The sequence below is a fragment of the Mya arenaria genome, chromosome 4 (genome assembly GCF_026914265.1).
Source record: "Mya arenaria isolate MELC-2E11 chromosome 4, ASM2691426v1".
NCBI classification, from domain to species: domain Eukaryota; kingdom Metazoa; phylum Mollusca; class Bivalvia; order Myida; family Myidae; genus Mya; species Mya arenaria.
The window spans coordinates 40,881,616-40,898,060 of record NC_069125.1 but is presented as its reverse complement, the minus strand read 5'-3'; the positions used below and the strand labels follow the sequence as shown (position 1 = coordinate 40,898,060).

At 35.5% G+C, this 16,445-nt stretch overlaps 1 protein-coding gene across 1 annotated transcript; it reads right to left on the bottom strand.

Moving 5' to 3' along the window:
- Nucleotides 1-6,192: 6,192 nt before the first annotated feature.
- Nucleotides 6,193-16,092, bottom strand: LOC128229806 (transmembrane protein 41B-like). The gene is made up of 7 exons (XM_052941627.1): nt 15,984-16,092; nt 13,705-13,870; nt 12,823-12,951; nt 12,271-12,364; nt 11,740-11,844; nt 10,773-10,911; nt 6,193-8,893 (listed from the first exon to the last, which is right to left on the bottom strand). The coding sequence occupies exons 1-7, from the start codon at nt 16,045-16,047 to the stop codon at nt 8,724-8,726; spliced, it is 867 nt and encodes a 288-aa protein (XP_052797587.1). The 5' UTR covers nt 16,048-16,092; the 3' UTR covers nt 6,193-8,723.
- Between the last annotated feature and the right edge of the window lie 353 nt (nt 16,093-16,445).

Below are 16,445 nucleotides of genomic sequence, written 5' to 3'. Positions count from 1 at the left end.
CCACAAACTTATCGGCAACCACTCACTTTCAGAGCAAGCAAAAACAACCTTAATACCCACTGATCTGTTGGTCACTTTAATTAGGTGAGCGACATAATGTCATTTTGTCACTCTTGTTTTGTTTTTGAAAGTTGAGCTGAAACGATATACAACATTTCACAATAAGAATCAAACTTTGCCGCGGCATCGAATGTTGAAACTACAACATTTATATAATGTACAAATGGCGACTTTGCAAGTTTTATATTATGTTCTTTGCTAAAGATGCTTCAACAATTTTTTACCAAATTTCCTAGACATATACAGTCGAGACCCATTGGCTCGAACTTGATTGGCTTCATTACCTCATTGGCTCGAACTTGATTGGCTTCATTACCTCATTGGCTCGAACTTGATTGGCTTCATTACCTCATTGGCTCGAACTTGATTGGCTTCATTACCTCATTGGCTCGAACTTGATTGGCTTCATTACCTCATTGGCTCGAACTTGAATGGCTTCATTACCTCATTGGCTCGAACTTGATTGGCTTCATTACCTCATTGGCTCGAACTTGATTGGCTTCATTACCTCATTGGCTCGAACTTGATTGGCTTCATTACCTCATTGGCTCGAACTTGATTGGCTTCATTACCTCATTGGCTCGAACTTGATTGACTTCATTACCTCATTGGCTCGAACTTGATTGGCTTCATTACCTCATTGGCTCGAACTGGAGGTAAAGGACTGATTTCTTTAAACTGAAGTTAAGCATTCCCGCTTCGCTCGAATTCCCCAATACACGAGATACTTTCGCCCGTCCCTGGGAGCTCGAGCCAATGGGGTACGACTGCATGCTTAATATTTTGACATTTTTGTTTTCCATTTAAGCTTGCAATATTTTGCTTTTCTTTTAACATTGTATTATAAGAATTTTTTATAGATATAAACATAACACTACATTATGGGGACTTGGAAATTGTATTTGATGATATGTTCATAAGCTTGAGCTTTACTCAATTCAGTCGAGATTATAAGTCTCAAGTATTCATACTTGATGTAAGCCTAAGAATAAAGTTTCAGTACCATTTGATAACACACTTGACAGTTTTTTTAATGTTGAAAGCGTCTACAACATCTTCGAGTCTCAGACCAATGATTATTCACCAACATTTCAACGTTGAATAATGGCTTCCAATGTTAAATTGTCGTATCTACTGGATCTTTATAAAATGATGAATATCGACTCAGTCAATAATTAACATTATTGCACATTTAAAATTCTGATGTTGCTACTTGAACCAAAGGTTTTTAAGTTGTAAGTTTTAATATTATTTAATTTATTTTCACTTTTAGCAAACAAACAATCGATAAAATCAAGGCATTGCCGCATTCAGCACTTTCAGTGCTTTGATGTAATATAGTAACCAAACCCAACTTAAATGGTCAGTTGAGGGTATTAACGTAATACTTCATATTCAATGTATGACACTTACTTATCAAATTGAAATTCATGATATTTGATATTTTGTTCTGCACTAATCATCATCATCATCATCATCATCATCATCATCATCATCATCATCATCATCATCATCATCATCATCATCATCATCATGATCACGTAGATTGATTGTTTTAGAGTTTCTGAGGAGACTATAAGTTAATGTAATTGCTTTAAATGCCTGCGATGCAAAGCGTATTTTGTTTGTATAGAAAGAACCTGTTCTACTAAGCAGCACATGCACTTAGATATTTCCGGGGGGTCCGACGTGTTTTGTGTTTTCCGAATTTTTAGTGAGGGAAATGTATGATGCGGAATAAAATGGCGGTGTTCGAAGAGATTTTGGTGTTTCGGGGGATATTTTCACCAGGTAAGTAAGTTTTATCACTGTTCTCGCAATATAAATATGACTAGCCGGCGGCCACAAGTGTCAGCTTCTATCAGTTTCTTTTAACCTCTGTTTTTGGAGGCACCAACAAAACAGTTATTGACTGTATAAGCTGAATTCGGCCGTATATAGTGCCTATGTGAGTGCACTTATCGTCGAAAAGAAAAATATCAATAAAAATATCTAAAATAGGTACAAAAATGGTGCCCTTTGACTAAATACACAGTTTCAAGTCACGAAATTTTCTATTTTCACTTTGTAAACAACCAATTATTCAGCTTAATAATAGCTGCTTGTTCATTAAATAACTTTTTTGTTTCTATCTATTACTGTATCAAGGGGTTGATTATTTAGTGAAAAAATGTGTCAGTCTGCATCAAACGTAAAAAAGCTTCAGGACCTGGGAAAGTTCATTGCCCTTAGTCTGACTGAAATTCCGACTGCGGCTGACTTTGACTTGACTTGACACGTTGATGTTGAAGGGACGTCATAGACTTTATTGTTCACGTCCACCATGTTTCACGTTATACCCAATGTGTAAATAGCCTAAAATAACGAACCATTTATGAACAGTAGTTATGAAGTAGTTTGTGCTATTAATTTCTGAGGTAACATAATATTGTCACGTCTAGAGTTTTCTTTGAACTGATGCTGCTCAATTTAGTTGAAAGGCATTATATATAGAAATAACCGAGAATTTACGCCTAGAAGCAAAGGGAGGTTAATATCAACTGAACAGCTGCATTCCCTTAATAGAGGTTGTTTCCCTTAGAAAGTATTTTTCAATGCAGCTGTGTCGCTGAATAATAACACTTTCTAATTATTGATTATTTTCTCTTTTTCCCATATTTTTCAATACACATTAGATGAAAAACCCTTTAACACTTTGAATAAGATATTCCGGATTTTTAAATAATTTGGACGGAAAATATAGACAAATGTAAGTCCATGTACATGTAAACGTACTTCTGAATCATCCCTGTGGAAAATGGTGTCGACCGTTTTAATGCATATACATGTAGGTTATATGGGCATTAGTAAAATACAATGTTATGCTCTAAAGAAGGCAAAACGTAAATATATAAACATAGTAGCCACCAAAGTTACCTCGAATGCTCCATTTGCAACTCTCTAAACAAATATTTCAATCTCGTTCAGTGCGGTGTACGAATATCTCGTTCAGTGCGGCGTATAAATATCCCCTTCAGTGAGGTGTACGAATATCTCGTTCAGTACGGCGTACGAATATCTCGTTCAGTACGACATGGATATCTCGTGCAGTGCGGCATATGGATATCTCTTTAGTTTAATCCTAGTTTATTGCTCTTTTCTGTAAACAGTAAAAAATATATACAATTTACACGTACACTTAAAATCAAATCAAACAAAAAGAACAAATTGGTTGGCTTACAAGTTATTACAACAACCCTTCCCAGGCGTCAATATAACGTCAGTGTCATTTAAATATATGCCCGCAAATAGAAAAAAGGAGAAAAGGCTAAGTTAGTTAAAGGATAAATCGTTCAGTGCAGATCTCGTTCAGTACGGCGTACGAATATCTCGTGCAGTGCGGCATATGGATATCTCGTGCAGTGCGGCATACGGATATCTCGTGCAGTGTGGCATATGGATATCTCGTGCAGTGCGGCATATGGATATCTCGAGCAGTGCGGCATATGGATATCTCGTGCAGTGCGGCATATGGATATCTCGAGCAGTGCGGCATACGGATATCTCGTTCAGTGCGGCATATGGATATCTCACGCAGTGCGGCGTACGGATATCTCGTTCAGTGCGGCATATGGATATTTCGTGCAGTGCGGCGTACGGATATCTCGTTCAGTGCGGCATATGGATATCTCGAGCAGTGCGGCATATGGATATCTCGTTCAGTGCGGCATACGGATATCTCGAGCAGTGCGGCATATGGATATCTCGGTCAGTGCGGCATATGGATATCTCGTTCAGTGCGGCGTACGGATATCTCGTTCAGTGCGGCATATGAATATCTCGAGCAGTGCGGCGTACGGATATCTCGTTCAGTGCGGCATATGAATATCTCGTACAGTGCGGCGTACGGATATCTCGTTCAGTGCGGCATATGAATATTTCGTGCAGTGCGGCGTACGGATATCTCGTTCAGTGCGGCATATGAATATTTCGTGCAGTGCGGCGCACGGATATCTCGTTCAGTGCGGCATATGGATATCTCGAGCAGTGCGGCATACGGATATCTCGAGCAGTGCGGCATATGGATATCTCGAGCAGTGCGGCATACGGATATCTCGTTCAGTGCGGCATATGGATATCTCGAGCAGTGCGGCATACGGATATCTCGTTCAGTGCGGCATATGGATATCTCGTTCAGTGCGGCGTACGGATATCTCGTTCAGTGCGGCATATGAATATTTCGTGCAGTGCGGCGTACGGATATCTCGTTCAGTGCGGCATATGAATATCTCGTACAGTGCGGCGTACGGATATCTCGTTCAGTGCAGCATATGAATATTTCGTGCAGTGCGGCGTACGGATATCTCGTTCAGTGCGGCATATGAATATTTCGTGCAGTGCGGCGCACGGATATCTCGTGCAGTGCGGCGTACGGATATCTCGTGCAGTGCGACATATAGATAGCTCGTGCAGTGCGACATATGGATATCTAGTTCAGTTCAGCACATTTTCACACATATTATGTTGATTAACATTATCGTTCAATATTCTAAAAAAGGATTTCCACAGCCCAAAAAGTACTCGACGAGTAAAACTCAAAAATAATTCTAAAAACAATCTAAAAGATATTGACCAAATTTTTTAATCAACATAATGAATGAGAGAATGCGATTTTAAAAAGGTTAAAACATTTACAATTTTGAATCATATGATGCTGTAATTTGATAAAAAGAGTTGAGAATGAGATTGGGATTTGACTTGAGTATTTTCGTGATATTGGGGCTTTGTCTATTGACCGACCTACCAATCGACAGACCTACCATCCAACCGACATTTGCAAATTGATATATTTTCCCTGCATCCGCCTCTGAACATGTGTATCAAATTAAGAACATATTAATGATTAGAAGAGCATGTACACAGCAGTAAACGTGTTTGTATGTATGTAAAAATACCGGTGCTGCCGCCACTTGTGTTCCGCCGTTGTTACGTCCGGTGACATAGCTGTTCGCCTTGATGTAGCCGTCCATCGCCAGCGTGTGGACAACTTCCATAATTATGTAGCATACAATCGGTTCATATGTTGGCATGTTCTGCGGTACCGAGAGTCCACGTACTTGATCATGAGTACTGTTACTATAGCTTAGTACATAATTGTCAACTAATCGTACTCCTGTCCAGTCCCAAGATATACGGAGGTAAATTTCTGTCACTTGATTGTTGAATTATATTTTTGTTTGGTCTTGATTCTTGAGACGATTTTTTGTGATAAATAATCACATGCCAACATATAAACGTCGACGTCCATGTACTGAAATATTTGTTTCAGATAAATGGTTCCGGACAGAAAAATCATCAGTTTCGTGTTTGGAGGATATGTGTCAAGTGAATTTGAAATCATTCATATCATTTGCTGAATAAAAAAGCAGACACAAACAGTTTGTAACAGACGTGAAAATATACAAGATGTAGTCACATACTGCGATTTCCCCCGCCTAAATAAGAACAGAAGAATATCAAGTGTTTGGTATAAAAGCAGGGGAAGCCATACGAATTATGTTTCAGACAAAAAAAATAAGTATAAAAATTAACAAAAGGCACTAAGACTATAAACAGACTTCTAATCCTTGTGCACTACACTCCTCCTCAAGAAGATCTATTTATGTACGAGGTTTGAAGTCCTTACCTCAGACTTTTTTTAAATATGCTACGGAAAAAAACCAGTTAAATTGCAAATATTGGAATAGCCATGCACAGTTCAGACTTTGGTTTAATGAATAACGGTTCTACAAAAATATCGTGTTCGATAACAAAACGAAAAAGTGCGGATCGAAACCAGTTATGTAATACAGCTGACAAAAGAGCAATATGCAGTTTTCATATCTACGTTTGAAAATTGGTGTTTTATGGCTAAAAGGGTTACTAACGCTTTAAGAAAAATAAGATTTTCGGCAGTTTCCAAAAGAAATAAGATGTGTTCTATTGTGAGTTATCTGATATGACTGAATTGAAGGCAATGATGCCAAAAAGAGCTGATTCTGAGACAGAAAATAAAAAAGGTTAAAATTAAGTGTAGTTTTAATTGTAATTAAAGTATGTTCAATAACCTAAAACAATAAATAACTATTGGATTAAACACAACAACTATTATTACTGATATTTTAATATTTTATTTCAGGTTAATAAATACAAGAAATAAAACAAAAAATGACAAATAAATAATTGGATATGACTATGAATATTCCAAATGGATGAACATTGAAAATGCTCAAAATATACTAGAGGATAAAAGAAACTGTCCCAAATACTTAGTTTGTCCACCGGGGGCAGAAACAATTTAGTTTTGATTATTTAAGCCTATATGTATATATATAGAATATATATATATATATAAACATATAAAAAAAATATTTTGTTTCTGCCTCCTGTGAGTTTGTCTAATATAGTGTCAAGCCATTCGATGAATATACGATGTTTACCACAACTATGCAAGAAATTAATGTAACCGCGATACAGAGAGGTACTACCTCAAAGCAGGTACTCCCTCAAAGCAGGTACTACCTAAGAGCAGGTACTACCTAAAAGCAGGTACTACCTCAAAACAGGTACTACCTAAACAGTGAATTTTTTTTCGTGAAATTTACCGCCGAATAACGGCTGTTTCCCCTCGCCGAAAATCGTCCAATTTTCCCAAAAAATAGTCACATTTTCCCAAAAATTGGTAATCAATTCCCCTCAGAAATGAATAAAAAATACAATTATGAATTGTCAGGGTTTTTTTTCGGCAATATTTAAAGCCGGTTGTCATGTTCTCAATGGCAAAAAGTACCCTTTTTCCCATTTCTGAATAAAAATTTCCAATCTGGAGTTCTAAAACTTTAAAAGAAATTAAGAATAAAAGACGATGAAATTATAAACAAAACAGTTACTTCCCCTACATGCAAGCGTCTATTCACAGAAACATACAATGATGTAATATCCGCGTCATGGTGAAAGGTGGATTTTCATTGGTTTAACTCCATTTTTTCATTTAATCAGAAAGCATGTAACAAATTAAGAGTTAAAATCATTGTGTTAAAAACATGTGTCATTGTCAACGAAAGGATTTATATATTTTTTTATATTTTACCACATAAAACCATAGTAGGATTCAAAATCTTGTATTTTTTCACTCTTTTAAAAAACGTTAATTCTCACAGAATGTGCTCTTAAAAAAAACACCTTTTGTCAATGTTTCAAAGAAAACTATTTCTAAGGCAATACTATAATTGACTGATAATTATTGTTAAAAGCCAAGTTCAGTACTACTCAAATACATTTTTTGCTTTAATCTTTTTACCAAAAGTTTTTTATTAACATATTCTATGGGGATATGCACCTGAAGTGTAAAAGCATACAATTTTAATAACTGTGGATGTTTTGTGGTAAAATAAGTTGAGATTGGGGTTTGTCTTCAGTGCTTTCATGATATTTTGGCCAGATCTCAATAAATAAAATTTAAACAACAAAGAAGTACAGAAATACAAAACCTCAACACAACCAGACCACGTTTATCATATATTTAGCATATAACATCACAGGGCACTATATTTAGGTCACTGATTTCCAGAAGGGCTTATCAGCATATGAAATTAAAAGAATGATAAGCTGTTTTGGCCGAAATTTCTAAAACGTTCTTTAACTATACACACTTGAGTACCTTTAATATTTCAACTAGCAAAATTACTGGTTTTACAAGACGAAAAATTGTGTTATGTGATTAACTTAAAAACATAAAAACAGCTCTCTTAAAAAGTATCTTTAGGGAAGATAATACACAATTTAAACAGAGCAAATATGCTGAGCTTGAGTCTAGTAAAAGGGACAGACAGTTGAAATATTTGGGCACAGAGCTCTCAATGGTCAATTTTTTCTTCAGAGAAAATGTAAAATTATACAGTTTGTACAGTTTATGTAAGAACATACATTTAAGCACCAAAGTACCTGTATGATTAAAAACACTTTTGTGATCAGTTCATACCAATTGCTCAAATGTTGGCCGAACACACTTTAAATTCTTTCGATGTGGTAGTCTTACAATATTCTATGGACAATGCCTGAGATTTGTACAGCATCATTTTCCAAAATATGGGATAAAATGTCCTTGTCTATTTAAAACAGTTGACTATTTAGAACAGTAAAGCAAACATACTTGAAGTGTAACAACTTCACAAAGGGACTGCTTTGTTATGGTGCCCTTGTTAGAAAAATAATAAAACAATGTACAATATATTACCAAATTACATTTGACATTACATTGCATTTCAGTACATAATTTTCAGTAATCAGCAAAGATGTCAAAGGCTTTAAAGTTTGAAATGAAATTTTGCTTGACCGTTATAAAACAACTTCCCAACTAAAATAAGTGTTTAGTGAAAATAGAAATAAATAAAATAATAAACTAGAGGTCAGACTTAGCGCCACACAGATATATTAAAGAAAAATAAAAAAAGATATTGTTCTGCAAAAGAAATAGGCTTTTTTTCCAATTTAATGCCATAAAGCCAAAAATATAACATACATGTACAACACGTAATAAACACGTTAAGGGTTATAAATATTAAATAAACTTGGAGAACAAGCAGTAGCTGAATATGGTAATTTCTGTCTAGTACATGTACAAAGCATTAATCTCTCCACATAGTTCACTCTAGCTTGGCTTTGAGTTTCTTTTTAAAGATGACAGGAAGTAGAGAGATGACTGCGAAGACGGCGAGAATTCCCATTGAGCGGTACGAGACGGCGTCACCTGAGGACGTGAGTTGATGTAGGGTTGTGCCTCCTTGAATGGCTACAAATGAAGGGGGAGCCACTCCTGCAATAAAAATAGAACAGTTGCAATTGGGATATTATCCCTTTGGCTTAAATGTTCAATTGCAATACTTCTAAACACATTTAATCTTTGCTAGATTGATGACTAGAAATAAATCGTTGGATAACAGTAATCCTTTGATGCATGTACATGTATGCATGATCTGTCTTTTAAGGTGACGGAAAATATTGATTACTGATAACAAGATTAAAAGGGTGTTTTTAGTAGCTGAAAACGCACTAATATTAAATGACTGATGGGTCCTTAAAGGCTTACAATGAACAACAATTGTCTCATAAGGTAGAAACAACATGCTTTCTGCACCATTTTTTCAAATTAAACACTGTTTCCTTCATAAAAACCATTGCTTTCAATATTTATTCATCTTATTCAGTAAATCAACAAGAGCTGTCACAGTATGTGACGAATGCCCCCGAATGTGACATTGACCTATGAACAAGGTCAGTACAAGAAAAGTTGATCTTGCCTTTACGTGTCAAATACATATGGCAAGTTATTTTAAATTGCCACTAAACATAAAAAAATACCACCCAAAGTTGACAACCTACACTGTTATGTCCTTATAAGCAGCATTCCATTGTGAATAAAAACCAAGTGTGACCTTGACCTTAGAGGTAGGGACATGGGTCTTGCACGTGACATGTCGTCTTGGTATGTGGAACACATGTGGCAAGTCATTTTAAAATCTGTCCATACAAGGGAAAAATACAGCCCGGACACGACAACCTATACTCTATGTCCTATATGCAGCACTCCATTGTGAATAAACACTAAGTGTGACCTTGACCTTCGAGGTAGGGACTCGGGTCTTGCATGTGACATGTCGCTATGGTATGTGAAACACATGTGGCAAGTTATTTTAAAATCTGTCCATACAAGGGAAAGTTACAGCCCAGACACAACAACCTATACTCTATGTCCTTATATGCAGCACTCCATTGTGAATAAACACTAAGTGTGACCTTGACCTTAGAGGTAGGGACACGGGTCTTGCAAACAACACATCGTCTTGGTATGTGGAACACATGTGGCAAGTCATTTTAAAATCTGTCCATACAAGGGAAAGTTACAGCCTGGACACGACAACCTATACTCTATGTCCTTATATGCAGCACTCTGTTGTGAATAAACACCTAAGTGTGACCGTGACCTTAGAGGTAGGGACAAGGGTCTTGCACGCGACACGTCGTCTTGGTATGTGGAACATATGTGGCAAGTTATTTTTAAATCTGTCCATACAAGGGAAAGTTACAGCCCAGACACGACAACCTATACTCTATGTCCTGTATGCAGCACTCAATTGTGAATAAACACTAAGTGTGACCTTGAACTTAGAGGTAGGGACACAGGTCTTGCACGTGACACGTCGTCTTGGTATGTGGAACACATGTGGCAAGTCATTTTAAAATCTGTCCATACAAGGGAAAATTACAGCCCAGACACGAGTTATTGAGCCGGACACACGGACGGACGGACGGTGCGATTTTAATATGCCCACCTTCGGGGGCATAATAAAAATTGTATTAATTGTGGTACATCTTATTTGGGAGTAAGAGTGCATCTTTTAATAGATCTGCTAGTACTTTAAAATATTTTTTATTTATAATCAAGATTCCATTCAAGGTTGTAAGTATGATTTAACCACTTGAATTATGCATACATATCGAAAAAATTTCCCCATGATATTAAATAAACACTATAAATCAAAGTAACGGTATCAATACTTTATACATGTTTATAAAAAATGACTACAGCAAGAAACATACAGTTACAGATCTGTACCAAAGTGAACAAACTCATTCCCTAATATTTTTCAGTCTGTATATGTTCAAAAAGTAAAGTCTGGTCCTGGCAATCTTACCAAGGAATGTGCCTAGAAAGAACGGAAGTAGTGGAACGTTGATCACAGGTGATGCTATATTGATGAACCAGTTAGGCAGGAATGGAGTAATACGCAGGAATATTATGTAGTTTAGCAGGTGTTCTCGATGATGATTTACCTGGAAAACAAGTTAATACATTTCTTATAACAACAAGTACCCGACCGATCAATGCAATATGCCTTTATCCAAGAAGAGCTAATAATAAATATAAACTATCAGCATATCTGATATAATGTATGGATGTTCAATTCAAGTGTGGGGAAGCAATGAAATAAGAGGTAGGGAGCTGGGACTTGCATGTGACACACTGGTCTATAAGGACCTGCTTCTTGAACCTGTCGTAACGCCTATATGTGCTGATCTGCCTCATGCTATTTCAAAATCAGCCCTTGCATAACAGAGTTACAGTCCGGACATGACTACCAATACTCATATATATCAAGTGCATATCATTATGATTGACCTATATGACCTTGACCTTTATGGTAGTGACATAGATTTTCCACAAAACACATCAACTTTGTGTGCTTAACATCTTTGGCATTCTATTTCAAAATACTCCCTTGCAAGACAAAGTTACAGCCCGGATATGCCTACCTATATTCTATGTGCAAATATGCTGCATTCTATAATGTTTTACCTCAAAATGTGAACATGACCTACAGGGAAGAGACAAAGGTAATGGGCTCAAAATGGCACATTGTGCCTAACACCTTTGTTCAAAATATTAACATGCATGACAAAATTACAGTCTGGACATGAAAAACAATGGACAAAGGACGAAACAAATTTAATGCCCATCTTTGGGGACATAAATAATTACAAAATATTTAGAAAAAGTTCCTTGAATATTTTTTTCAAGGTATTTGTTTTGATAGAGCAGTCTTCACAATGACTTCAACATTTTGTATAACACATTCACCAACAAGAGACAAGATTACTAACATGCGCCTGCCAGTCTGCGACCCTCTCTGGTATATATTTGATGACAAGCCTTCTCCCGACCAGCAGAGATAGCAGGTAACAGAAGGTTGCACCCAAGCCTGAACACTGAAACAAACATGCCAAATGCCAAACTGAAGACAATTTTTTTACAAACAAAAAGTAGACCTTTCAGGCTTTCACAATGTTCTTGGCCAAGTAATATAATAAGAATTCAGGTTTATTAATGAAGATATTCAGTAACTGGGTAACATTACAGAGAGATTTTTAATGTAAATAAATAGTTTACTTCACATTGTGATTTGTACAATTCTTGAAATAAAACATCAGTATTTGACTGATTTGTGTCTCTATTTTACAATGACATCAATTTCAAAATCAGAAATCAAAATTAGCACACGCCGCAAGTCCTGCACTGATAAATGCCTTCTGATAAGTTAAATGTTAAGCACTAGTATAAGAAGTTGAGAATGTTCATCCCAAAGCCAATGATTGTAATGGATGTAAAACCATTATGTCCCTGTATGTAATTACCAAGCAGACCATAAATAAGGCCAGTGGAAACGGAAACAAAAACCCAGACAATATACTCAAGAATATTGAGCCTGGTATTGCAAAGGACTGGAGGCTGAAAGACTGGTTAAGGAAAACAAAGTCATTGGAACAGCTCAAATCATAAACCACCATGTTACACCTGTTAATATATCAACCCGAGTCGATTACTTCCTAAAATATTTTTTGAATTATCAAATCATTGAATATCCAAGTTGTATAATGAAGACTACTGAAAGAGCCAAAACAAATGTAGAGCAACCTCTAAGGTATATGCTGTATTAAGTTTTAATCATATTATGTTTTATACACCATCTTTTCAACTGCCAAGAACAGGAGAATATTTTCAATAAATTAAAAAACAGCCCAAATGCAGCCCAACCCACAAACAAAATAAGTAATTTCTGATTTTATTAGTTTCTGAGTACTAAGATATAGTCAAAAGTGACATATTGCAAATAAGCAAACAACTCATTATGAGTGAACACCTGTTATATGCCATTCTGTCATGACTAACTTAAGTAGAAAGGATACAATATGTATGTGATGAAATATCCTGAAAGCACTTGGTAGTAATATGTGTCTGTGTATCCGGACAAAACTTTCCCTAGGTTCTTTGCATCTTCTATATCTCGAGGCAGCTTTATGTATTGCTTTTCATCCCTGAAAACATTAAAATGACATTAATACATTCTTGAGTCACAGTCTTATATTTCATTTAACAATTAATAATGATTTTCTAACACCGCTGTATTCATACAATACATTGTTTAAACTCATAATTAAAATTAATGGAAAGAGTCATGATTTATTGTCATTCAGAATAATTAATTGCACCTTAATGCCATTTCCTTAGTTAGTTGTGGACATAACTTCACTGCTTTAAAACCTTTATGCATTTCTATGTCAGGTTTCTTATAACAATAATATTAAAAGCAAAGCTAAGGTTATAACAAAATGTTACTGTTACGCATAATTAGTGTTTTAGCTAAATATGTATGATAGATGGTGCACCTTGGCTTGTTTGCTACCACCATTCTACCTCATGGAGACCTGCATGTGCCCCCTTCTGCCTTTCTTACGTGAAATGATCAAGATTTTCAAAAAAATGTTTAGTTTTGATTAAAACTTGTTTTTTATAATGTTATTATAAAAGTATACAAACGTTATTACCATATTTGGTAGTATGAAACAAAATATAACATAAGTGAAACACAATTCCTAACATTTCCTGTCAAATTCATAATGTTAAAGTGAAACAATGTGTCCTTTTCTCACTTAGCACATAATTTTCTACTGCAGCACTCTGTCCCTTTGAAAACCTTCCCAAAACCCTAAATGCTGCATTCTACATTATTGAAGATCACAAACAAATTTTAATAATGAAACTTAAAAGAAACATCAAAGTTGGCATACTGAGCGAGTTGTGGAAAGTTGAGATAGACTAGACCGAGGACACCCAGGGCTGACAGGAATATCAAGAGCAAGAGGATGAGTGGTTTGGTGCTTCCCCCTTCATCCTGTGTTGGCTGGGTCAGTGAAGCTGGCTCCTTGCTCTTGAGCTGAGTAAACTCTTGCTCATCTGGGGAAAGAAAAAGTCATACAGTAATGTAGTTAGAATTTTTTAAACATCAACATCTTAGTCTATGAGTTAAAAAAGAAATTCAAATTAGACCAAACATCATGTATTCAATAGGGTTGATCCTACAAAACCCGTGATATTCAGACAATATTGTATTTGTTTTGGGAAATATCAACTTTGTTGTACAGTTGTTCAATGCAGTAAATCTAATACAGGGCTTTCATTTGACCCATAACATCAGCTAAGGTTTTCTACATTTAAACGAGATGCATTGTGTTACTTGAGAGTTCATTGGAAGCATCAAAAGAACATAAAACATTCATTCACTATAGGGCTTTCTTTATTTTGAGTGACTCTGTGTGAAGTCAGCAGCTGGTCGAAGTCAGAAAGAGGTCATATTAGCCTTTTAAAGCTATCTTAGCCTGATCTAGCAGAATGTTGAGATTTGTGGTGTTCAAAAATAAGTACAAAATTTAATCTGATCATGCCCTCCAGATAAATTTGTGAACATACACGGATTCAATTCCATTTTCAGCAGCTCTGGATACATACTGCTTGATAAAACAGTTTTAGTTAAATCTCTTACCATTTAGTTTATTTTGGCTCTAAATTATCTTAATTATTTGGATGAATGTTACCGGGTTTATTTCACATTTGTCTAGTTTTTCTTTATTTATATTTTGGAACTACTTTTTTGGTAGAGTTACAAGTTTTGGTTGGTTAATATAATGTTGTTTTTATTTTTGGCGCAAACTCAAATTTTCTTCAGCGCGAACTCAAATTTTCTTCATGGTTTTATATTTACATATCTTCATTCTGTATTTGGTTTAAAAGCAGATCACATCGTTAATTTGAGAAGAAATATAAATATTCCCACCCCTTTTCTTTTTTCTTCATAAATTCAGGTTTAAATTTTATTTTATTTTTTTATGTGATTTATACAATAATTGTGTTATGATTAATATTATAAAATCATTACATGTTTGATTTAGATTGCGTTTGTGCGAATAATATTTTTGTGTTTATATATATGTGACTTAGCATGTTTATGTTTGTATGTAATGATATGTTTGTCGCATGATATTATTTTTGTTTCACATTTAGTTTTGCTTGCTTCAGCTATGTTTATCAATGTTGCTTGATATCAATTTGTGTGTTATTTACTGTTTGCTTGCTAAATGTTTTGTGATCCTTTACACATGCATGCCTAAATCTTGAATAATATTTCTATAAATCGCTCAGACTTGTTTTCCTTTATCTTATAAGTGATTACACATAATTTTGTGATACTCGGGTTATAAAATGTAGGCAGCAGACACTGGGGTAAAGTTGCTTAGGCTGTATTCAACTTTTGATATGAGACCATTATTACTGTTTGTAATAAAGTAGCCCTATTTATACATGTTGTGCCGATTCTTACAAAATAGTATTCCCAACATAATGTATTCACAACATAATGTATTCTCATCATAATATGAATTTGTACCCAGCCATTTACAGCTATAATGGCTTTAAGAGGCTAATATAGACACATTTTCTTAATTTAAACCTTTCCCAGCCTGTTGCCACAGTGTTGGTTGTGCCAGTGTTTTACATTCATTTTGTAATCTGACCAGTCTATGTTCACTTATGCACCAGTCAATTGTAACCACGGCCCCCCCAGGTCCGGGGGTATACCGGGGAAAGGGCCATGTTTTTACTTTCCAGGTGGCCCAGCAGGACTGGGTGACCGCAGTGGTTTTGTCATAGCGTCAAATTTAGCGGAAATTGGGCCTTGTATAGAGTCTCTGGGGTGCGGGGGCATTTGGTGCATTACTTATATATGATTTCATCAAAAAAAGAACTTTAATGAAATATAAGTTACAAAATGACTTCAAGTCATGAACGAAATTACTATCCAACGGATACCAAATGACCGAAAATCGGAAGATTCGAGATCGGAAATGCCAATACGTCACTTCGTGCGCCTGTAGCCGTAGGCAGTGTTGCTTACAACTTTCAAACATCTTTGGTACAATTCAGTTAATATTGAATAAAAAATACATAATTCGATGCTTATTGAAAATGGATATGTTATGTTATTTAGAACTCATAAATTAAGTAAAAAGGTAACCATTAGCATCCAATATTCTGTTTTTCTTGGTATGACGATGACTTGATCCTCTGGAGGAATCCATTTTGATCACGTTATATTGTCTGTTTGTAATATTTGCAAATTCTGAATCCCGTTTACTTCCGTAGCTGTCAACTTGGGGTAAACGGGGATCAGTATGCACATTAATAGACCTTAATCTCCCCCTCTCCAAATAAAAACAATGAATAAAAACTATAATAGTTATGAAATAACAAACATTAATAAAATAAATATATATATAAAATAAAAAATGTCAACATCACGGTACGTTTAATGTTGATATCATATACATGTGAAACCAATATATATATGTGCAGAGTGCACAAGAATATACAATTTTAGACTTTAAAATAGCCATCCTATAAGCCCCTCAACACCCCGAAACATTTATAACAGATGAAATGTTTCTATACAAAATAATTGGATTGAAGTTGTTATAGT